The 22,179-nt window shown below is 50.4% G+C and overlaps 8 protein-coding genes across 8 annotated transcripts, besides 1 other annotated feature; 2 read left to right on the forward strand and 6 right to left on the reverse strand.

Moving 5' to 3' along the window:
- Positions 1–22,179: part of a sequence feature (contig 1.54 513..183474(-1)) that runs on past both edges of the window.
- On the forward strand, positions 890–3,958 carry ANIA_03240 (phenylacetaldoxime dehydratase family protein; the record flags this gene model as incomplete). Its single annotated transcript, XM_655752.1, has 7 exons — positions 890–901; positions 1,057–1,177; positions 1,315–1,602; positions 1,729–1,933; positions 2,072–2,317; positions 2,671–2,746; positions 2,957–3,958. The coding sequence occupies 7 exons, from the start codon at positions 890–892 to the stop codon at positions 3,956–3,958; spliced, it is 1,950 nt and encodes a 649-aa protein (XP_660844.1).
- ANIA_03239 (thermophilic desulfurizing enzyme family protein) lies at positions 4,502–5,977 on the reverse strand (the record flags this gene model as incomplete). Its single annotated transcript, XM_050612510.1, has 3 exons — positions 5,149–5,977; positions 4,622–5,089; positions 4,502–4,529 (listed from the first exon to the last, which is right to left on the reverse strand). Exons 1-3 carry the CDS (start codon positions 5,745–5,747, stop codon positions 4,502–4,504), a joined length of 1,095 nt encoding a protein of 364 aa, XP_050468423.1. The 5' UTR covers positions 5,748–5,977.
- On the forward strand, positions 7,325–8,305 carry ANIA_03238 (uncharacterized protein; the record flags this gene model as incomplete). Its single annotated transcript, XM_655750.1, has 3 exons — positions 7,325–7,357; positions 7,475–7,877; positions 8,283–8,305. The coding sequence occupies 3 exons, from the start codon at positions 7,325–7,327 to the stop codon at positions 8,303–8,305; spliced, it is 459 nt and encodes a 152-aa protein (XP_660842.1).
- ANIA_03237 (uncharacterized protein) lies at positions 10,157–12,012 on the reverse strand (the record flags this gene model as incomplete). The annotated part of the gene is made up of 3 exons (XM_655749.1): positions 10,157–10,717; positions 10,773–11,816; positions 11,857–12,012. 3 exons carry the CDS (start codon positions 12,010–12,012, stop codon positions 10,157–10,159), a joined length of 1,761 nt encoding a protein of 586 aa, XP_660841.1.
- On the reverse strand, positions 12,878–13,989 carry ANIA_03236 (O-methyltransferase). The gene is made up of 2 exons (XM_050612511.1): positions 13,370–13,989; positions 12,878–13,291 (listed from the first exon to the last, which is right to left on the reverse strand). The coding sequence occupies exons 1-2, from the start codon at positions 13,905–13,907 to the stop codon at positions 13,080–13,082; spliced, it is 750 nt and encodes a 249-aa protein (XP_050468424.1). The 5' UTR covers positions 13,908–13,989; the 3' UTR covers positions 12,878–13,079.
- On the reverse strand, positions 14,781–16,039 carry ANIA_03235 (uncharacterized protein; the record flags this gene model as incomplete). The annotated part of the gene is made up of 4 exons (XM_655747.1): positions 14,781–14,824; positions 14,968–15,507; positions 15,567–15,664; positions 15,762–16,039. The coding sequence occupies 4 exons, from the start codon at positions 16,037–16,039 to the stop codon at positions 14,781–14,783; spliced, it is 960 nt and encodes a 319-aa protein (XP_660839.1).
- On the reverse strand, positions 17,319–18,259 carry ANIA_03234 (uncharacterized protein; the record flags this gene model as incomplete). Its single annotated transcript, XM_655746.1, has 2 exons — positions 17,319–17,724; positions 17,949–18,259. The coding sequence occupies 2 exons, from the start codon at positions 18,257–18,259 to the stop codon at positions 17,319–17,321; spliced, it is 717 nt and encodes a 238-aa protein (XP_660838.1).
- ANIA_03233 (sugar porter family MFS transporter) lies at positions 19,319–21,340 on the reverse strand (the record flags this gene model as incomplete). Its single annotated transcript, XM_655745.1, has 7 exons — positions 19,319–19,636; positions 19,702–20,550; positions 20,586–20,594; positions 20,724–20,776; positions 20,904–21,084; positions 21,145–21,175; positions 21,228–21,340. The coding sequence occupies 7 exons, from the start codon at positions 21,338–21,340 to the stop codon at positions 19,319–19,321; spliced, it is 1,554 nt and encodes a 517-aa protein (XP_660837.1).

A 22,179-nucleotide genomic window follows, 5' to 3' on the forward strand; every position in this document is an offset into this window, starting at 1 on the left:
TGGTAACTTTGGTCATCTATTGGGGATCCCCTCATTATAGGAAATGTAGTCCGAACAGCAATGAGTATACATGGCTGTAACTTTGATCAGTTCGTCAATAGAGATCCTGTGTCCCCCAAGGGATGGCTTGCAGGAAGATACCCAGATGGCACATAGCTATTATTAGTCTTGTCTCGCCCAGTTCTGGGTAATCTGGGGCTCTCTAGAGATGGATATTTATCTATGTCAGCATCACCCCGGTTGCTGCCTATACTCCGGGTACTTGTCGTAGCTACAAGAGATTCTAGCGAGCTCGGCCGTCAGCCAAAGATTCGGAACAAGGTTCTTTGACGCAGTTAACACCGAGATGGATGCACTCGCAGGCTCACTATGCACGAAATGTTGAGGCGCTCGACCATTACAATAATGAATGACGAGTAGGTACGAGAAGCCATGCTGTTTGAGAGGCCATAAGAGGAGGGATGGCTAGATTGGCATTATGAAGCCATGAATATCGCCATACACTGCTTCATCGAGCAGGCTTTAGAATACATTGGCAACCCTTTACGTTCAACGGTCCCGAACACCTTTAACCGTATACATTCTGGATGAAACGCCGGCAGCAGATCCTCGTAAAGCGGCGTTTGAGGGAAACTGTCCAGTCTTCATTAGCCTTTGAAGAGTATCGCGGGCTGCTCATTGCCAGGGTAGAGAGCTCTGGACCAGAAGGGCAACTATTCATGCTCGCTGGGCAAAATTTGAGAGCATTCTGTCCGGCGAAACGAATCCACTGATTTGATATCCCGCGACGGTCTCGCAGAGCAGGTCTTATCGAACCACATCACGCGCACCTAGTTGCAGCCTAAAACCTCTCTCGAGAACCCGGCAATGAGGACCATTGAGATAAGTGATGGCGCTGGGGGTATGACGCTCCGCAGCCTCGAGTCCTTTGCGTCAGACGAGCTCAAAGTCTACAAGATACGACTATCAGATACTTCATCCGTCCTCTTCGCCCGGGGGCAGAGAGATCCCAGAAGTAGTGACATTCTTTGATTTTTCTTATCCGACATTTCTCAGGATCCTGGCATTCAGATATCTGGATTGGCGAGCTACAAGTTGGTCATAACATCTCATATGCTTCATGCAACCCGCAAGCTGGATGACGCCATAACCAATACCCGCAAGGTCCTCAAGCCAGGTGAGGAGTTGGTCCTGCTTGAAAAAATGAAACCAGACACTTGCATTTGCCCTTTGTGTCCAGGGTGCTGACAGGATGGTCAGACTGCCTACATTATAAGACCCGTTCAGATTCAGTCGTTGCATCACAAAAAACAGTGGCATCAGCTTTTGAAGGAAATGGCTCCTCTGGTGTCGACGTGCAGGTGCTGGTTCAGAAAAAGGAGAAGTACCGGTACAGCAGCATCGTTATATCCACAGCAATTGGTGAGGATGGACCAGAGACGGATTCTCCCCCGGATGTGGTGTTCCTCGTCAACTCTGATATTCAAGATCAGTGGGATGTTGTAACTACAATCAACAAGGCTCAGCCGTGGCCTATCGTCAGCCTCGCGGATGCTAACGCATTCGCTTTCAACCTCTCAACCACGCTGGTATTTCTCAATGGTCTGCATAATTCGCTCTGATCAGCACATTATGGAAGGATTGGGACGAGCGTTGGCATCAGACTATACAAGAAAGTTGTTTGTAACTTTGCCAGTGGACTAATCTGATACCCAACTCACATTCTAGGTTACATCCCAAGGTTTGTTGAGAAAATCGAGAAGTATTCGATAGATGACCTCGAGGCCATTTATATCGCCTCAAACGGTAAACTTTGCATACCGACAGTGTCCGATGACAGCACCGCAAGCCAGTGGCTCACCCAATCGTCAGCAATTCCCGTATCGAGGAAGTCAAGTCGTCCGCTGCAACCAGCTGTTCCTTCGCCAACCGGGTAGGCGCGAAAAGTCAATGTATACTGAGTACGAACAGGAGTCGCCGTCCCTGGTTGAGGATGAAATCATCGTCCGCGTTGAGCCCTGCTCGACGACGATCCATCGCTCGTCGGTGCAATCTGCCAGGTCACCAATAGCCAAGGCCTTGACGTTCAGATCGGGTGTCTGGAAGACTACGACGGTTCCGGTCTCTCATGCTGCCTCGCTCCTGAGAGGCACGCGGTGGACCTCAGTCTCCAGAGTACAAAGAAGTTGGACCTCACAATATCTGGCTTCTCTCGAGTTTCTTATTTGTCTATTGACATGAAAGGGATGCTTGTCAGAATGACTGCAGAACGGTTCTTCCGTAAGGCCTGTGATGTCCACGTGTTCAAGAAGCTGGGGTAACCCGAACCGATCCATAAATAATATTACTGTACTGAATCTGTGCCACGGTTCGCACAACATCAACCTTCGGATATAAGTGGCCTGGACCTAGCTGTGCAAATGCAGTCGGTCTTTCCAGACAAATACCTGAAGCCACATTGATACTCGTGCAACAATTGCGTAACCTAGGTACTACAAAATGCCGGCCCGGAGTGCGCTCCCTCGTACAGGACCTTCTCGACATCTAGCGGTATCTGGAAACGATTGGTCATTACCAGGGGGTGAAGCGATATTTCCCTGGACTGGTTTCTATGCGGCTGTGCAGAAATTCTAGGGTAATGGCTGGGTGGTTCTTACTCCTCATCTACAGTCGGATGCTCAAGCCTCGATCAGGCTGGCCTGCTGACCCCTATCATGATATCACCATACTCTATCTTCCTAAATTAGTATGTAGACGCTCAAAACATTATAATTCGTCTTCTCGCCGGCAAATACCCCTTCCATTTTAGTGCGCATCATCCCCCAACTGCGGACAGGCCTCGCTGCCCAAAGTACAAAGTATCGCCGCCATTATTCGTCTAAAACTTCATACTCACTTAAGGACAACAGATATCAAATTTATTTTGGCACATTAAGATGCGATGTGGGGTTTAAAGCTCCCAGCGAACACTCCCATCGTCCTGGCCGTCTTCGGCATCCAGCGTCTCGAAGCGAACAACGCCAACTTACTGATCGACGCGTTCAATGCCGTGTTCACCACCAATGTGCCGATCATTGAACACCTAGAACAGGATGATCCAACACCAACCCGCCTCTGGCTGACATATTGGCCCTCTAGAGCCGTCTTCGAGACATGGTGGAATAGCGGACCCGTATCATCCTTCTGGTCTTCACTTCCTGATGACGCGGGAGTATACCGCGAGATTATGACCGTCCCTCCTGGTCGAACTCAGCATGGTACAAATGCAACTGAGAGAGTGAATGGCATGGCGAACCTGGGTATCTTCGAAGATATCAGTGAGAAATCGGGATACTGGGGATGCTACTATGATCGAATGGCCGACGTTACTCGAGAAAGAAGAAACGATATCCGCTCTGCCGCCTCGAAGACACCGTCCCAGTCAAGCTCTGCTCTGACCGGTGAGAAGATTCTTCGGGGAAGGGTCAATCTCAATGCAGGTTACCTCCCTGATAACATTGCCTTCGTGGTAGAAGGTCAGGACCACAGCTCTATATCATCCGAAGAGAGATCCCATTGGTTCGAGCACTTTGACGCGGCAGTCACAAGGTGGATCATAAACCTTGTGGCCGCGGGTCCAGAGCATGGAGTTCTCAATGCAAGACTCTGTTATGAACCCGTTTGCGGAACCTACCGGGATGCCGATGGTGCTCCCTCTGCATTGAACTACAACCGCAAAATTCAGCTCTTCTACTTTCAAGATATGGAATCCATGGAGAGGATCGGGCGCGAAAACAAGGGTCATGTTAACCTGAGACGGGAGTTCATGGCGAGCTATGCGCCGGACGGTCCGATGGGACGATTACCGGGCAAATTGTGTCTATGGGTAGAGGCGAGCATTCTCAAAAGCAAAGAAATAGAAGCTGAATACGTGGGTTGCGTTAAGGGAACTGGGTTAATGGGTTTGTCATGGGAGTAATCAGGTATGGTGTCACATCACCCAGTTCGGAATGTTTCTGTATCTCTTTTTCTCCTCTTCATATCTACGTTCGCAGCTAGGCCATCTGACTGGTATCTAGATGAGAATCTGTGCACGGAACGAGCTAGCATTGACGAGTCTCTGAGGCTGACAACACCATAAGGCTCAGTAGGGGGCTGTACTCCATGATTAGGGATTAAAGGACATTGATTACTACAAGAGCAAGCTTCGAGATATTTGTAAGAAGACATGTAACCTTGGTGATATGTAGCGTATAAGATTCGAGGCGCGGAAAGGCCGGCACCGTCTTCAGCTAGTACTGGGCAGCTAAAATATGGGTAAAGCCTTTATCAATATTGCTGTCTGTAAAATGGGGCCTTTGTATACGTGCGTATTGAGCAGCTCCTTGAAGCTCTCCCTGGGCCGGCGCACTTCAATGAGCCCTAAGGCTTAAAGAAGCTGGCAGTGAAGATATCTTAAAGCTTGTTTTCCTTACTGGAATGATTTACCTGCTTTGTTCGCATATTTATAGGCATCCATCATTCATATTATCATTCCATATACAATAATTCTATCATCCGACAATATCAATCATGGCCCTCACACGCAGTTTAGCCTTACGTATACCATGTAGGAGTCGGGTGCTCCCCTAGAAGCACATACCTACCCACCTCTCTCCGCTTATATGCCACTGGATCATGCAGCGTGTGCGTCCTGACATCCCTCCAAAACCGATCAAGCCCGACTCTAAGACTGGTCGCTCTGGCCCCAGTGACCTCAAACACCCCACTAGTTACCTTGAGCCCGACATCTGTTGTCACGATCTTGACGCTTGCCACCCACTCTGCTACCTCTCCGCGCTCCTGAGGCGTCAGGGCAGTGCGGTTGGAGCTGTATTTAGTGTAGAGACTGGTCAACTGGTCTCCCGCTCGATCGGCGAGTGCTTCTGCGGCTCGGAGGTGCGCGAAGAACTCGCCGTACCGCTCGAGGATATAGAATTCATCCGTGGCGGCGGGTTTATTGTCGCCGCCGTAAGGCCACGCCCTGGTGGTCGTGGTGGTGTACTTTGAGGCGAACTGCAGCGACCCCAGCGCGATGCCAAGGTAGAAGTTGCTGAAGACAAGTTGAATACTAAACACAGTTAGCAGCACGTTCACAGTCGGCCCGCGAGCCGGGCGAGCAAGACATACGTGGGGAGAAGCAGGGCTGCAAACGACGTGGCCAGGATATCCTCGCGCGGCTTCTTCTGTGCGGCGTCCCAGCCCAGCGCATCTGTCCACGGAACGCGGACGTTCTCGATCTTGACACCGCCGGATTCAGTAAGACGGAGTCCAATGTTATGCCAGTTATGCGCGAACTGAATACCCGGTTGCCGGGTCTCGACGAGCGCGAAGATGTGGCTGTCTGTCCCCTCGAGGACGCCTTCGAGCACGGTGAGGTCAGACACGACACCGCCCGTGTTGAAGAACTTTGCGCCGTTGAAGATAATGCTGTCTCCGTCAGAGGTGATCTTCAGATCGCTGTCACGCGGGTTCACGGCTCCGCCGACAAAGTAGTTGTTGGTGATGATGAGCTCGTGCGTCTGCTCAATTTGCTTAGGTGTTCCCACGACGTTGGCGGTCGTTGACCAGAGGAGATGGTAGCCCAAGAGCATTCCAATAGACCTGGAACCTGGTTGGTTAACTGTGTCGTTGACTATAAAGCGTATCGGAATGGGCATACCCGTCCCCCTTCGCCACCTCGCGAATGGCCTGATACCCGACACTCCACGGCTGCTCGCCGCCGCCATACTTCTTCGGGCCCAGGAGCTTCAGCAAGCCAGAGTGTTTTAGGAGCGCAATCTCAGCGCGCGGCGACTTGTTCTCCTGGTCTCGTTGCGCTGCATCCTGCGCTAGAACTTCAGAGACCTCTCTGGCACGGGCGAGCCACGACTCCGCGGTGTCGGGGAGCGTGGACCACTTGGACTTGTAGGTGTCGTAGACGGAGGGGTCAGTTGCGGGGACGTTAGATGCCATCGTGAAGTCTTTGAGCCAGAAGTTGTTGGTTTCCATGGGCCATTGTCAGGAACAGCGGTGGTATATCTACCCCTGCCGAGCACAGTTTGTGGATTGCATGAGATTCATCATCGATGATGCAATAAGCAGCATTCATACAAACTCCCAGCTTGTTGATGCTGGTAATGGCTTGTCTCGGCCGACAATTGTGTATGTCTCGTGCTCGTCAGATCGAGGGGTGATGTCGTTATCGCTAGCATGAACGCCCGATCGACGACCCACTGGCGACCGGGAAAGACCAGTTGGGTACTTGGTGCTCGGGGCATCACCTCATAATCGAATCTATCGCGCAATTCTGTTTTGATTTGTCTCAACGACTGTCTTTTCGTGTATCCACGTGCGTGGTGATCTCTGGGGTTCTTGATGTTAGCTAGTTGTGGGGAAGTGATACGGTGTGCCCTAATATGGAGTGCTGCCTTTTTTCTATACCGCGACTACTCCGTAACAACTAAATTTCAAAAGTCGATTTCGACTTCATTCTTTACATACGACAGATTCGCTGAAGGCTTTTTGTCATGATAGATCTACGCCGATTGCCAGAAGTCGAAATTCGACCTGGATTATGCCTGATGATCCGCGAGCACCTCATCTAAGCTTGAATCATGCAATGTAGACCACACGAAATCCAACCAAATCTAAGCATATCGCCGGCTTTGGCTGCCGCGTTTGTGTGCTGCAGGCGACGGGACTAATTGTCTCTCCTCCGGTCCAGAATGCCTATGGCTACTAGCCATCCCAAGGATCAGAGTCCAAAACCGCGCTTTCAATTTTGATCTAATGGCTGATCCCTTATCTTGATGACGATCTTCAGTTGTCAGATTGCAGCTAATGGACCTCATCATTTTGATTTACATCAATCCGGTCCATATAATATACACTGGCTACAGTCGAGTAGACGGCACTTGTCAGCTGCACAACTTTTCCTAACCCATTCATATCTACACATATATTCGTCTAGACACTGAAGAAAGCTACACTACCTAGTACTCTATCATAATGTTGATGCCGAGTCCTGACTCTGGCAGCCCCAAGCCCGCCCTGACAGGGCGCAGGGGACTCCAGTTTAGCGCGCTACGTAAAGCCAAAGACACATGGTGCCAGTGCAAGTCACTCCTAGCGGTGCGTGGGTATAAGTGCACTGGGTAGTGGCGGAAGCGGTGGCAGATGGACGGCAAAAAACGGCGTCGACTGCGGCCGTTTTGGGCAGCCCAGATGCCGTCTTCTAGTTTATAGAGTAATTTAACCAACAGACTATTTCGTTATCTACTAAATAACCTACTAAGTTCCAAAACCCAGCGGGTTTCCAGAAAACATGATCCAACCCATTTCTTGGCAGCTTAGCGTGGTAAGTAACCACATTCCAATATAATAATAACGGTCCCTACCTCCATATGGCCCCTAGAGCACGATCATGGGCTCAGAGGTCGCGCCACGTGATACTTAAAGGCAATACCCTAAATAGAACATGCTGTTTAGCAGCGTTCTTGTTGCCATCGCCCTAGCCTGCCTGTCAACTCTCTGCCACCAAACCATGGACCGCTTCCTCCCTATCAACGGGGACCTTCTCCCTCATATTGGGCAACGAAGAGCATCAGACGATGCACAGAACCGGGAGATCTCAAGCCGGCCCACAAACCCTGCTCTCTCAATGACAGAACGGACCGCCTTCAACACCCAAGCATACACGGTCTACGGCTACTCGTCCCCCGGCGGCGTTCAAATTAATGAGTCTGACCTCCTTGACATGGTTTCCTGTCGCTCCCGCGCTCTCATGCATTGCAGCGTGCACCCAGTACCGATGAAGAAGACAATTTTTGTAATGTCCTGCTGCGGACTGGCGCGACGTTCTGGAAAAGACATGATTGGTTTGAAGTGCAGGTGGGCTTGGGGGAGAGCACGAAGGAGGAGCAGAAGATAATGGTGTATGGCTGGCCGGCGGATGGGGCGGGTGTGTTATGTTGAAGTTTGCGAGTGCCGCGGAATCGCCACGCGATTTTGGTAGAGTGAGGTTCGCGATGTATACGGAGGAGAAGATTTCAAGGGATTTTAGCTTTGATGGAACAGGTGGGTATGATGCGGGCCATGCCCACTTATCCGGATTATGGATGGAGGCAGACATGTGTCGAAGATTTGGTAGATAGAAGAATGCAAGATAGCTGGAGTATTCTTGATATCCTGCCGCATCCTTTGTCTCCATATTCAAAACGAAGGAATGACAGTTCTTGAAGGTGTTGGAAATTGCCCAGCTAATAGGTTCCACCAGCTAATAGGTTCCAGGCTCGCAGACTGCTGATTGGAGCATTAAACCAGTAAACGCACTCTGTCGTGTGAAAGTGTAGCCAAGATGTAGATGTTCCAGACTTTGAAGCTGCGATAAAAGCAGCGCACAAGAGCATCGGCTGAGCCATTACGGAGTTCCCAACTCCACCAGTCTCTCTATGGGACTCCAGACCGTTGGATGAAAACGACCGGTTCGTTGAGCTGACCGTGGGAAATATAATCTGAAGATGCTTGAATCGGACTGCCTCTGCGGCCCAGGCAAAACCGTCTAAGTGAAAGCTTTTGATGTAAGCCGCCAGTTGAGGGTTGGAAATGAGAGTCCGTAAAAGCTGGGCGATAGGCGGAGGGGCCTCAAGACCAGAGAAATGCAGCTTCTTTTCCGGGGTGAACTGAATCTTCGAGTAAAGTAATGGCTCAGCAATTGCCCGGAATCCTGATTCTCAAGGCAAAGTCTATGGTGTTCAGCAGGTGACAGCAACTTGAATATCAGATATATTATATCTGCCGGACAGCCATTCCGAATGAATGCTGCATTGCTTATCTAGGATAGATGACTATTGATCGTGATATAGGCACTAACCGACCACACACACGTTCCATATGGTTGGGTGGAGGTTGCAAAGATGTAAAGGCTGACTGATAATGGACGCGGTATGCATGTAGTCAACTAACACGTGTATATCAAATCCGAAGTGGTCAAGGAGACCGCACCGCCCACTGAAAGCCCAAAAGCAGGTAAACCGTAATAAATTGCCAACGAACTAGTGCAAGGAAACTAATCTCTGTCGACGGCCTTCACGCACTAATTCGGTTCAAGAGTAGCTGAGGAAGTTGGCTGAAAATGTCTCGTCTCAACGAGAGGTGGGATGGTGGTAATGCTCACAACAGAGGTCTGGCAGTGAGAAGGGGCAAAATAATGTACGCACTATGACAAAGGCCTCGCGGAGCTTATCTTATCATTCTATCCCCCCAAATTCGATCAGGTGGCGGAGAGGCCGCTGCCAGACTGCAACGGTATTCTCCTTCCCACCTCCGCATCGCCTACTATAAAGCCAGATTTCCTTCGCGAGCAGACTTCGGATGGGACTTTAATACTCCTACCGAGGCGTCAAAACAAAGAATGCATTCGTCGCGAACTTTTTCTTCATGGTCGCCTTTGGGCTCGGGGTCACTGCGCAGTGGGAGCTGAGTATCGGAAATGGGTTCGCGTACACGTTCAGCGCGGTTGGTGCATATTCGCCCATCAGTCCCTCCCCATTATGAAAAATAGGGCTTCAGCAATAGCGCCTCGCTTAGGTCTCTTCTATGCCGGCTACGGCGCCCGCCTAACACCCGCGTTTGAGGTTGCCCAAGTCTACGGCGGTACAGATACAGTGGAGTACAATAAATCCGCTGGCTTCTTCATGACCTTGTAGGCCGTGTTCGTGTTTACCTTCCTAGTTGCTTCTCTGCCGAGCAACGTTGCATATATTCTGGTGTTCCCCTCGTTGATCTGGGGTTCTTGACAGTCACTGCAAGTTACTTTGTTCTGGCTGACGGGCATGTTGAGTCGGCGGTTGCCTTGCAAAAGGCCGGGGTTGCGTTCTGCTTTGTGGCGGGTCTCATCAAGTAGTACATTGTCCCCTACCTGCTGCTACAAGACTCGCTGCTGGATTTTCCATTGGGAGATACGAGCAGGTTCTGGAAAATGGAAGGAGAAGGGCTTGTAATGGGCATGATAGAGATATATGTCGCCTGTCCAGTGGTTTAGCTCTGATATGCTTTCAAGCATAAACGGATATAGAGAGAACATCTCAAATAAGCTTTTCATTTTGATGGATTTAAGACAAACATTCAGAGTCGCTCACAACTGCCGCCATTAAGCCTAGAGATACTTCACGGCAATATGCCCGTCCATCAACGCACCCAGGTCCTCTATCAACACGCTGGCCAGCACAGCTGCGACGCCAAATCCAATCGATATATACCACACCCTTTCGAACGCAAGTCTGAACGCCTCGACGACAGCAGTATGCAGAATAGTCGCCTGTTCAGGGGTAATTGTATCCTTAACAGTAACCACCCACTCCTTCCAGGGCGTCGTAACAAGCGTCTCCATCATCGGCGCTATCATATTGAACTGATAGAATTTTGCCTCGATCGCCGCCGGCACAACATGACTATACGTATTCGCGACCAGCGCAGACGTAAACTGATTGAAGAAGATACTTGTGCCGATGACCTGACCTACGGCGCGGAGACATGCTGTCAGACACGTTGCGGTTGCGAGGAGGTCGTCAGGGCAGATTATCGTCACGATGATCTGATTTGGAACGAGGACACCGCCGATGCCCAGAAGGCTGAAGATCAGGGGCGCCCAAACAGTGGAGATGTCAGAGGTCCTGATAGCGGCCATGCAACCAATTCCTGCCTGTGTCAGTGGAGTCTATAAAACGAAGGAGCAGACGGGGTGCTGGTGGTGAGGTGAGACACTTACCTACCACTTGAACCACGCAGAATCCCGTCATGATAAGTCGCAGATGCCCCTTAAATGCTGAAATCAAAATGGCAGAGATGATAGCACCGCCAACAATACAGAATCCGTACGGCATGGTCCGAACCCCGAGCTCAAACTGGCTGGAATCAAACACGCTCACTGCTTCAAGGACCCAGAAGACCAGCAGGGCAACATAGTTAATCCCTGCGAGGAGAATAACCACCATGAGCGCCGTGAACGTCCTTGGGTGTCTCAGTAACGTCGAAGGGAACATGGGGTACGCTGCGAAAAACTTTTCATATACGAAAAACAGGATCAGCAGCGCGATCCCAAGCGTCAGGAAGGCAATGACTTTTGCCTCGTTCCAGGGATACTGCTGCCCTCCCCAGTTCAGCGATATAAGAAGGAAAACCAGGCCAGCAGTCATGATTAGCCCGCCGATGGAGTCAATGCGTTTCACTTTTTCGATCTTGCTTAAGCCGGCCGTGTTCGTACGGGGAGGTGGGTTATAAAACCACCAGATCATCCCAGCTGTCAGAAGATTCCAGATCGCTACCATACACGCACAGTACCGCCAGTTGTGTTGCGCGATCAATGCGCCGTAGAGACTTCCCGGCGCGAAGGGGAGGAAGCTCGCTACCACGGCTGCAATGTAGTAGCCTCTGTACCGGGTAGGGACAATCTCGGCGATTGCCGCAATGGCCATGAGTTCCTGCACTGCGATTCCAAACCCATTGAAGACTTGCCCGGCCAGGTACCCGCCGGCTGATGGACTTGCAGCGCAGAGGATCATCCCGACCATGGCAGACAGGATCCCAGCCAGCGTGATGGACTTGCGTCCAAATAGGTCGGCCAAGGACCCTGAAAATGGAGCCACCACACCGGTCGCAATCTGCTGTGTGCATGTGAACCAGAAGAGAAGGTTTGAGGCGTTGAAGGAAGATGAGACGAGAGGGAAGATGGGGGCGAACAGGAGCGGCTGGATCTGGGAGCCGACGAAGGACATGCCGAAGCCGACGAGGACCATTATTAGGCGAGTATTCTCGAGCTGGAAGTTATTGATTCCGTTAGTGCACGCTATAGCATACTCTGAAATCGTATAAGAGTCGGGGTACCTTTGGGTGCTGGCTATCACTGTCAAAGATCTGGCTTCTCTCCCCATCGTCTGCTGTTTGGGTTCGGTCGATACTTCCTTCCTCACTTCCATACTGGACATGCGTTTCTTTGCTTTCGTCACTGGCCATGATGACCTGGCCTTGAAGGTTCCCAAAAGAAGAGAAGAGGGTGAGCGGTAGTTGGTAGCTCGCGAGGCCGCGTTCCTGTCGTCCGAATTTGTATCCAGACTATGTGAAAGCGAAGAACTCACACACTGGGTAAAACAACCAAATGTTCCAAGTTCAAACTCGCATTGTTCCATATAGTTTTTTTAAGACTCGCAGCCACTTCCTTATTGAGTCAAATCTGCGGTCATATCTGCCCGTGCGTCGATCCCTCGGGATATGCCGAAATTTGATACATTTGGGCGTCGTTCCAGATAAGACTCAAACGCATGCGAATGGCTGTTTTGGAAGAAGTAAACACGGCCTGAAACAGGCGGCGCCCATATTCCCAGCTCATACAAACTTATAAGCCGGACGCAGTGGGCATGATTCGTCACGCAATCACAAGTGCCGTATCTTGAAGATTGGAAAAGCAATCCAATTGTGCAGAATGTGGGATAGATCATATTCATCCTTTGTATCTTCGGCATACATCGAGAGGAACCCAGGGGTTTTTTTCCTGGGTATAATTGCCTTAAGAGCTGGAAGAGATGAACAAACGTCTAACCTACTGAGACACATTGACAATTTTATTTTGCATTTATTAAGTTTTCAGTTTTATGTTCTATCTCTATCTTTATGTTTATGTTTATATTCAGATTCATTTATACGTTAATAGTTTGATTTTAATTTTGATATATTTATTTTGCCTCTATTTTACGTAGCGATTCATCACCCTTCTACACTATCTGCTTGTTTGAACGCAAGCTTTGATATATGCATATATTCGGAAAAGGCATTTTGATCCGTTTTCTGTGATCCTTCAGGGCTCTATGTATGTTGTTGTCATTTGATATTGAACTATTGCTATCTGTGTACTTGACTATGGCGGTCTCTATGGGTCATTCTCCGCTCATAGATGTCTTTAGAACTGCCGCACTCGAACCAGTGCTCGACATACCCTAACACTCGGAACACGCCTTTGAAAGACTGATCTCTCTAGACAGTACATGGACACCGTGACGTAACCCATACTCAAGCATTCCATTGACTCACTTCCGCTCCGGCAGGTACACGCACATCTCAAACCCATTTGTAAAAGGCAGCGTCATGTTGCGGAATCCGCTATTTGGATCTCTGAGGTAGGCAAGAAGGTCGGCATACCCCTCGGCGCCAGAGATGGTGTTGTCAGCCAGGACTACGGCGCCATGCCGGAGACGAGGCTGGACTGTCTTCAGAGTTGGCAGAGCGAGCTTCGACCAGACTATGACGGATGGTTAGGTTTATTCCAAAAAGGACTACCCCAAAAAAGATCAGTATCAAAAAGGCTGAGGGCACTCACTGTCCAACAAGAGCAAATCCACCTCGGGCAGATTCTCCTTCAATGTCTCCAGCAGGTCCCCCTCTCGAAGATCTATCTGGCTCTCGACTTCGTCGCCGCACTGCCTCCAGTAATCCCTCGCAATTTGAGCCTTTTGCTTCTCCTTCTCGGTCGCAATGACCACGCCTGGCTTGCCCATCGCCGCCTTGGTCTTTGCGACCGCAAGCGCTAGGTAGATCGTGCTGACACCGAAGCTAGTGCCCGCCTCAACGACGTTTGTGGCCCCCATGGCGGTAATCAACTGGTAGGTGAACTGGCACTTGTCTTCGTCGAGGGCGATAAACTTGTCCAGCATCAACTTGTCGAACTCGGCAATTGTGTCTTCCTTGGGGCGGTTGTCTCCCAGGTCCTTGATGACGCTGGCGGAGAATATCTTGCCTTCCTTGGACTGGGCAATGGCAGCTTCCTGCTCGAGAGACTTTTTGTGAAGCTTGAAGAGAAGTTCCAGAACGTGTGGTGGGGCGTCGACGGGGTTTTGGGAGGCTGAAGGCGTGGACATGGTGATGGGTTGCTGAAGGGCAATGGGCGACGAGGTCGAAATTTAGATGTGCTCAGGGTTAGATGCTGGGGCAACGTTCTTGGTGAGGAAAGCCAGTTGTTAGTTTATGAGCAGAGTCTATCAAAGACGTAGAGTCGAAGATTGACTCATTGATGGCATCCGAACGCAGGTCTAAACCCAGCCTGGTTAGAATTACCCCGCTTGACGGGTTGGCCACGTCTGAAATGCCTTGTCTGTATATATTATATGTAATATATACATATTTATCACGCCACGAGATGGCTTGCGTACCGGGTCCCGACGGTAGGTTGTCGGCTTGCTCCAACAATGCAGTGCCTCTCGCGAACGAGCTAGACCGGCAGTAGACGACGACGAGCTATAGGCTTTTTCGCTTTTTAAAAGATTCTGGCACTTATGATCTTTGATGTTGTCTGGTTTAGATAGATGTCCACGGGTAGATTGCAACCTCTTCGAAGAGCAAAGTAGGGCACTTGAACTGTCTGCATACCATGGCCTAGAACATCACGGTCGATCTGCATTGTTCATATTTACAAGGATAATATTTTCATTTTGGAAGATCGCCTAGGCCTACCTATTACTCTTGAGGTAGTATTATCGTATCCATTGTTTTCTTACACGAACTAGCGTCCTTCAAGACAGTAATTGGGCCACTACTTGGGCCCACGGCTCGTATTCCAGGCGGAGGCGTCGGATTATCTGTGGCTTCAGGTCAGAATGTGCAATACAGTGGTAATAGTTTTTCAGGGCTGGCTTTGACCCATTATCCTGCGCTTCATCGGCTCTCTACTGGCGTTTTATCGTGTGAATTCTACCTGTGTTTCGCCGCTAAAATACCTCGCCCAGGTGTTGCATCTATGAAGAATTCAAGTGGGAAGCCGCCATGATATACAGTATGCCTGTTGGCGAAGTAGTCCAGCGTCAAGAAAGATATTCTGCCGCTGACCACGTTCAAGACAACTTTTGGGTGCCTGGTATCATCCATATGCGCTATCCCCTACTCCGACCGCTTCGATATCCTAGGCTAAGAACACCAGCTCACGCCCATGACCGCATACAGTCCTAGACAGATAGGATGCAGCACCATCGTCCCAACTCTCTGCGCCAGAATGCCCGTCATAAACGGAAAGGCCGCTCCTGCACTGCTCCCCAGGGCCGCGACAAAGCTCAAACTCTGAAGCTAGATCCTTCTTGGCAACAGCTTCACAAACACCGCTGTTGAACACGGGAAGACTGGTCCAAGCAACACACCCAGTATGGCTACTGCAACCGCTTCCTCGATAATGCTCGGAACAAGCTAGGTGAGGAGCTGGAAGCCCACAGCGCCGAGGGCCATGAAAACGGCAATCTTCTCCCCGATACGATGTGCGGATAACGAGCAGGATCTGGCACAGCATGATCCCAGCCCAGCCTTCCCGGTCCAGTTCAGGTGCGCGCTTCTGCCGCCCGATGAACACCTCGCTCCTGTCTGGCTGCTGCGGGGTGATGATGAATGCCCCATGGTCCTGATAGTCACGGGAAGGTCGTACCGCTCGGGCAATTTGAGTTGGGAGGTCGGGATGGCAGCGTTGATGCCAATCGCCTTCGTGAAAATAGGTTAGAGGTCCGGGTACAAGTACTTGCGGACATTGGAGTGAATACCATCTGCACCGACAAGGATGGTCGCTGTTGCGGTAGTCTCGTCCTCAAACTCGAATATCACATCATATGGTGTTTCTTCGAGCACGCGGGTGAATTTACTTGTTGTACACGATTGGGATCCCTGTCTCTTCAACGAGGGCCGAGAGTTCCCTGGTAAGAATTCTGCGGTAGATGCGTAGAGCTGGGTATCCGTACTTTGCCTCCCCGCCGAACTCGTAGCTGTCGACGGCTTGCGGTCGTGGGAGTGAAGTAGAGCTGTCGAAGCTATAGCCGTTGTCCTTGAGGCGGGCGTAGATGCCTATAGAGTCGAGGATACGCAGCGCGTTGGGGGTGAGCATGAGTGCGCCCCCAATATCGAGGGTTGCAGGGCGGGCTTCATAAAGCGTGCATACGTTAGATTGTTGCTGAAGGGCGAGGGCAAGGGCTAGGCCAGAGAGACCAGCACCAATAATGCTTACATTTGTTGTCGACATGCTGTAAGGAATGAGCATTTGGATTGATCTCAATATCAAAAAGTATGGTGCCAAAGGAAACAAGTTATGCTACCAGGGTCAGCCGGGAGTACATGCACCTTATGTCTTCTCCAGCTCATCGCAGAATCTGGCATCACCATCTGGCCTGAGTGAGGTAAAACAGTTTCCTCTTCAATGAGAGACGGCTGTCACCGGACAGAGCCAATCGTAGTCCTCACAAGGCTGGTAGATGTGCGAATATTGTACATCCCGTCAGCTCCAAGCACCGGCAGCCCAATGCAAATCGATACGTCAGTCCTTGCGACGAACTTGGCCAAACCAACCTATAAGAGCACGGTGACCCTTCCTTTGGCGTGTACTTGGCGTCTCGTCTCTGTATCCTCTCTGGCCCTTACACGAGGCTTGGCCCACGACTAGCGTGCGGCTGACTCCGCCGGAATGCTTAACCAGGCGTTATAAGACGGCCCAGACGAGCACTTACTCGAGATATTCTCCTGTAGTATTTCCCATTCACGGGGCATAACGGATCCTGCTTACAGAGAACTCGAGAGAAAAGCTCCGATATCCCGTCCCCGAAGCTGAGCGGTGCAAGGATGACCTCAGCGAATCCTGCTGTCAAGAAAAGGTGTTGGTTTGATATAAGATCATTGTTGTTAATTTCATCAGGCATATACGGTGTCGGTCTTGATGACAGCAAGCACGGATCGCACCTTACACTTGAAAAAAGACTCCGGCAAAGGGTAGCATGTCTTGCAAGCTTTCAGTAGCTCTCTCGGTAGATAATCTAGAAACCGATGACACGCCTTCATTGCCTATAGCCAGTTTATCTAACCCAGGCAGGATATAGGTTAACAGGCAAAAGTATGTCACCACATGTGCCCAATCAGTAGACGTTGTTCCCACATGGGATGGGCTAGGGAGTGTCTAGCATGCCTCTATGATTTTGATCCGTAGGACATACCATTACCTGTCAAGGGATGCACTCGTAAATGCGTCACTGCAACCGATGCGCCTCTAGGGTATGCAAGCTTAACTTCAAGAGCCATTATCCAGCAGCCGCGGGAGTTGGCTAGGGTGAAATCGCTGTGGAGCCAGACGGCGGAGGTCTACTATAGTACTCAACAAAGCCTAATATAATGAAAACAAGTGTCAGAAGAAGTAGGAATAGGTACTCTTTGTAGGGAAGGCATAGCTTCGACCAAGCTAAGGCTATAAACCCACAATGTTCAATTTGTATTTGATACTGACCACAAGCCAACACTAAATCTCTACCTCCAAACTACCAAGGCGCATCACCTCCCGGGTACTGATTTGGACCTGGTGCATTCTCCCAGCCAGGAACGTGGATATTCAGAAAGCGCCCGTTGAGTTCTTTTCCAACATTATTCACGCACTTCAGAACTTGCTCTGCGCCTGTTTCGACAGGGAGGTCGGCGCACTGGCCACCCATATCTGTGCGAAGCCACTTAGTTGATGCTGTTAGTGTTTCTGAGGCTCGCCGAAGTCTGGAAAAGGGGTGAGGGCTTACACCAGGACTGACCGCAAACACGGTGAACCCCTCGTCTGCGTACTGAAGGGCGTACTGCACTGTCATCATATTCATCGCGGCCTTGGATATCTTGTATGCGTGGGCTGGACTCCCTGAGAACTGGGAGCTGAGGGAGATTGATCCTAGGGTGCTCGAACTGGACATAGGAGGAAACAGTCAGCTGCGTACCGGCCCATGGCACCAAGGCCTTACATATTTGTGATAACCTTACGATTCCCCTGTCTTAACAAAGGGAGGAAGGCTCGAGTGACGAAATGGGTCAAAGTGACATTCGTATGGAACACCTCGGTGAGATCGTCACTGGCATTAAATGCATGTCAACAAGCAGCCCGCCCGTGGACACAAGGGAAATACACATACGCCATCTCAATTTTTCCAGGAGTGATAGGTTGCACCCCGGAATTGTTGATGAGCACGTCCAGCCCTCTACTTCGAAGATGGTTGTCGACTAGTGCAACCGCGGCGCGTAAACTCTCCGGGTCGCTGGGGTCCAGCTGAACGGGAACGATTCTTTCTGAGAACTTTTTCGCCAGGCCTATTAGACCGCTGGCGCTGATATCTCGCGCGGTGGCGAATACAAGGCTGACTTCGGACGGGGGCGATGCGGCCAGCTGGGCCGCAAGCTCTAGGCCAAGGCCGCGCGACGCGCCGGTGATGAGATATGTTGCCATCTCGCAGCTGATACGTGTAGGGTGTATCAGTTCAGTGTATTTGGGTCTTGGGATATCCACGGTGTTTTTATATATGAGGATGGAGATAAAGCGGGTTTATGTCAGAGGAGGCTTAACGCCGGGAGTAGGTGCTTACCGTCCACGAAGAGCACGCCAGACTGAGACTGAAGACGACCATCCAGAAAGATATTGCATCGGATTCAACTCAATTCACAGACATTTGATGCGCTGGAATCATCAGCACAAGAAGCGTGACGAGGATATCAAGGTCTGCGTCATGATAGCTAAGCCGTAGCAGAAAGAGTATCGATACCTAAGGTGAATAAGGTGGGCGTGGAAGCAATCTAGAGACGCTAGTTAGAACACACGCACTGCAAGTTAAATCTATACCAGTCCATAAAAGTGGAGTCGCTTGGGGAGTTAGAATTCACACTGTCTCAATGCCAGGCATCTTTAGTTCTCATCTAACTGCTGCCTCCTATGGCTTTTGCCAACAGCCATTGCAGTTAACCTGGGCCAATACAGCTGTCTACGACATTCCGGGCTAGGTGATGCTTAATCTGCTCGAAAACAGATTTGCCAAGTCCAGGGTGGTCATTCATGGTGACAAGTACGAGGTCTGATAAGATGCAGCGAGTGCCGTGAAGCTAATGAGGCATTGAGGGGAGCCTTCGAACGAGAGAAAGCGTATGCATGAGAGCACTGGAACATAATAAAGCTGGAAGGCAGATGAAATGGGGAATTATAGAGATCAAGAAGATTGAGATACTTCCTGAGGTGAATATGATGGTGGAGAGGAAAGGTGAAAAATGAAGCTGAATTCGTGAAATGGATGAAGTTTTCACCAAAGGATCAATCGAACAGCTTACTAGGACTTAGTTTCACTGCTTGATAGAGTACATACTTTCCATCTGTATTGCAATTCGTCGCAGGAGGGATAATTCTACCTGCATAGGGAGCAGGGCAGTAGGAATAATGCAATGTCGCCCAAGGTAATATAAAGGCACTAGGTCATCCAATCTGACCAGTCCATCTCATACACAGTTAAAGTTCATTTTGTTAAGCCCTCTCTTCCTGCGAGAACCTTCCATCATCCACATGCACGCTGCCCATCGCGGCCTTCTCGGCCATCTGCACGACATGATGATCGAGTCCGACGTCGGCGCGAGCCTGTGCGAGCATAGCTGCGTCCTCTGCTCCAGTGCGGCTCTTGAAGACTCGATCCATCTCCTCTAACGTAGCGCCCTTGGTCTCGGGCAGGAAGAACCAGACCCAGAAGATACCAACAGTCAAGAAGCCTGCAAACCAGATGTACGTTCCAAATGCCCACATATTGAACATTTCGGGGGTGTAGAATGCAACGGCGAAGTTGTTGAGCTGTAGGTAATCCTGAATTAGCGTCTGACTGATTACAGTAAATCGAGTGGCTTGGCTTGACTTACCCAGTTACTAGATGCCCCGAATGCCGCACCCTTGGAGCGAATTGAGAGAGGGAAAATTTCAGAGACTAGTGTCCAACTAACAGGGCCCCATGTAGCGCCGAACGCGCCTACATAAAGCCAAACGCAAACTACAGCCACCCAACCTGCGACGGGATGACCGGGCCAGTCGTGTCTGAACTTGGCGACTAGGATGGCGACGATGACCATGAAGATCCACATAGCCACGGACCCGGCAATCAACATGGGTTTCCTGCCGGCCTTGTCAATAAGAAGCATACCAGGCATGGTAAACACGAGAAAGACGACTCCAGTGACTCCGGTTGCCAGCAGTGCGGTTGTTCCGCCAGTGAGACCCAGATCCTGAAACACATTCGAGGCATAGTAGAGGATAGCGTCAATGCCAGACCACTGCTGGAAAAACATGACAAGCCACGCTGTTGCAACGCGCTTAAACGCGTCCCACTTGCGTAGGATATGCCAGTACTGCGCCAGCTCGCGCATGACGACGCTTTGTTTCTCCTTCTCCGCCAGCCCGGGAAAGGCTTTAGCAAATGCGCGCTGTTCGAAAAGCGTCTCAGCCTTGATCTCTTTGTGTTCCAAGTCTATCATGGGGTGGTCAACAGGAAGGTTGCGGATATACGCGAGGGTTTCTCTTGCTTCTTCGTCTCGACCTCTCTTGGCCAGCCAACGCGGAGAGAACGGCAGAAACCAGATCCCAAGCAGAAGAAGGGCAGCAGGTATTCCTTGAATGATTGATGGGAGCTGCCAGGCTAGATTCGATTGCGTTGAGCCAGTGCCGCCCATGTGCAGATTGCTACCGTAGCCCACCCAGAAGGCGATCATCATGCCCTAAGATGTCGTAAGCATGAGATCTCTGATCTGACCAGACTTAGCTGTAAATACCAGAATAGTAGCGAACTGATAAAAGGACACGAAGAATCCACGCATCTCAGGCGAGGCCAGCTCGGCGTTATAAAGTGGTCTAGGTCATTCATCAGTTATGATCAAAAATAGTGTCATACATATTCTTTACCCAACACCGCTGAATGTTCCAACGCCAACACCAGTAAAGAATCTGCCAGCGTAAAGTAGGGCCGGGTCATGGTATTTTGCCCCGATATATAGGTAGCTACCCAGGACGACCCAGCAAGCTTCATAGCAAAGTTAGACAGGCCCTTGAACAAGGTTGGAGAACCGCGTACCGGCCATGAACATGGTATACTTTCTCGAGAAGACCTCTCCAAGGATACCCGCAGATAGGGAACCGACGAGACCACCAAGTTGAAGCACAGAAGTCAGCCAACCGGTAGCGCTGGTTGAGTTGACCACAGATGGGAAGTTGTCGTTGAACCGATACATCACTAGCGACTGGCCAAGCACTCCCTAGGCTGTGGATTAGCCTTCTTCATAATCAACTTGATTGAACTCGATCAAGTCACTGACTTGCTGATAACCGTACTCAAACCCTCCCAACCTGCAGGGACGTTAGCAGATATCGCAAGCACAAACGTGAACTACGGACTTACGATGCGAAAAAGGCAATCAACAGCAGCTTCGGGTTATCCAGGACATGGCGCCATCGATTTTTGTATAGCGACTTCTTGCGCTCTTCCTCAGCGGCAACATCAACGGGATCCATATTGTGATCTCGCATGCACAGAAGGACTCAAGAGTGCCACTCCGGAGCTGAAAGAATTTTCAATACCCCGTGGAGAAGAACAGTCTGGGGGGAATACTCCTCGTAAAATAGCTCTAGGTCGATTGCAATATCTTCCATGTTATCTATCTCGCATGACCAGTTCATAATGGCTGTTTTGTGAAATATTTCTAAACTTGAGCGCCTAGAGCTTCCCTTTTGGATGTCCAAGCGACGCCTCGGTCGAGCTAAGATCAACTAGAAGGAAGCTAGGTTGAATCTGCACTATAGCCTCGTCCGGTATGCCTAAGATCATCAGGGCTCGTGCCGATGAGGGCCTAATCCTTCCCGAATAAGGGACTCGGGTTTTCCCCGATACCACCGTGCCATTGCGGAGCCCCGGTTTTCTCTACTTGCAAGTGACAAAAAACGGCAAATGCTTGAGTCCAGATCTGTGTCTAGCCCTGCGAGAGATGTGGGGTGATTAATGTCGTCTGGCAAGGAATCAAGAGAGGCCGAGGCAGCAGGCGGACTACGTATAGGCCGTGCGATGGCCCGCTTACATACTCCACAGAGGCCGCTGCGGGGATGAATTCGTTGAAGACCCTATCATTGGTAGGATTTTTGGCCCAAACCGTGCTTGGCAGCGTCAATCCTACATCTTGAGGAGACGTGGAGACTCATAAGATGAGAAGGGAAGGATTAGCCGCAGAGAGCCTTATGATACATGGCGTGGCAGTCGGGCAAATCGTTGTTAATGAACGGTTAATGCTTGGTTACGTCACCCATGGGACAACCATAGTTATATTCAGGCTCTATGGTTGCTACAATGCCTTGCCAGA

This window comes from Aspergillus nidulans, chromosome VI (assembly GCF_000011425.1).
Source record: "Aspergillus nidulans FGSC A4 chromosome VI".
In the NCBI taxonomy this organism is placed as follows: domain Eukaryota; kingdom Fungi; phylum Ascomycota; class Eurotiomycetes; order Eurotiales; family Aspergillaceae; genus Aspergillus; species Aspergillus nidulans.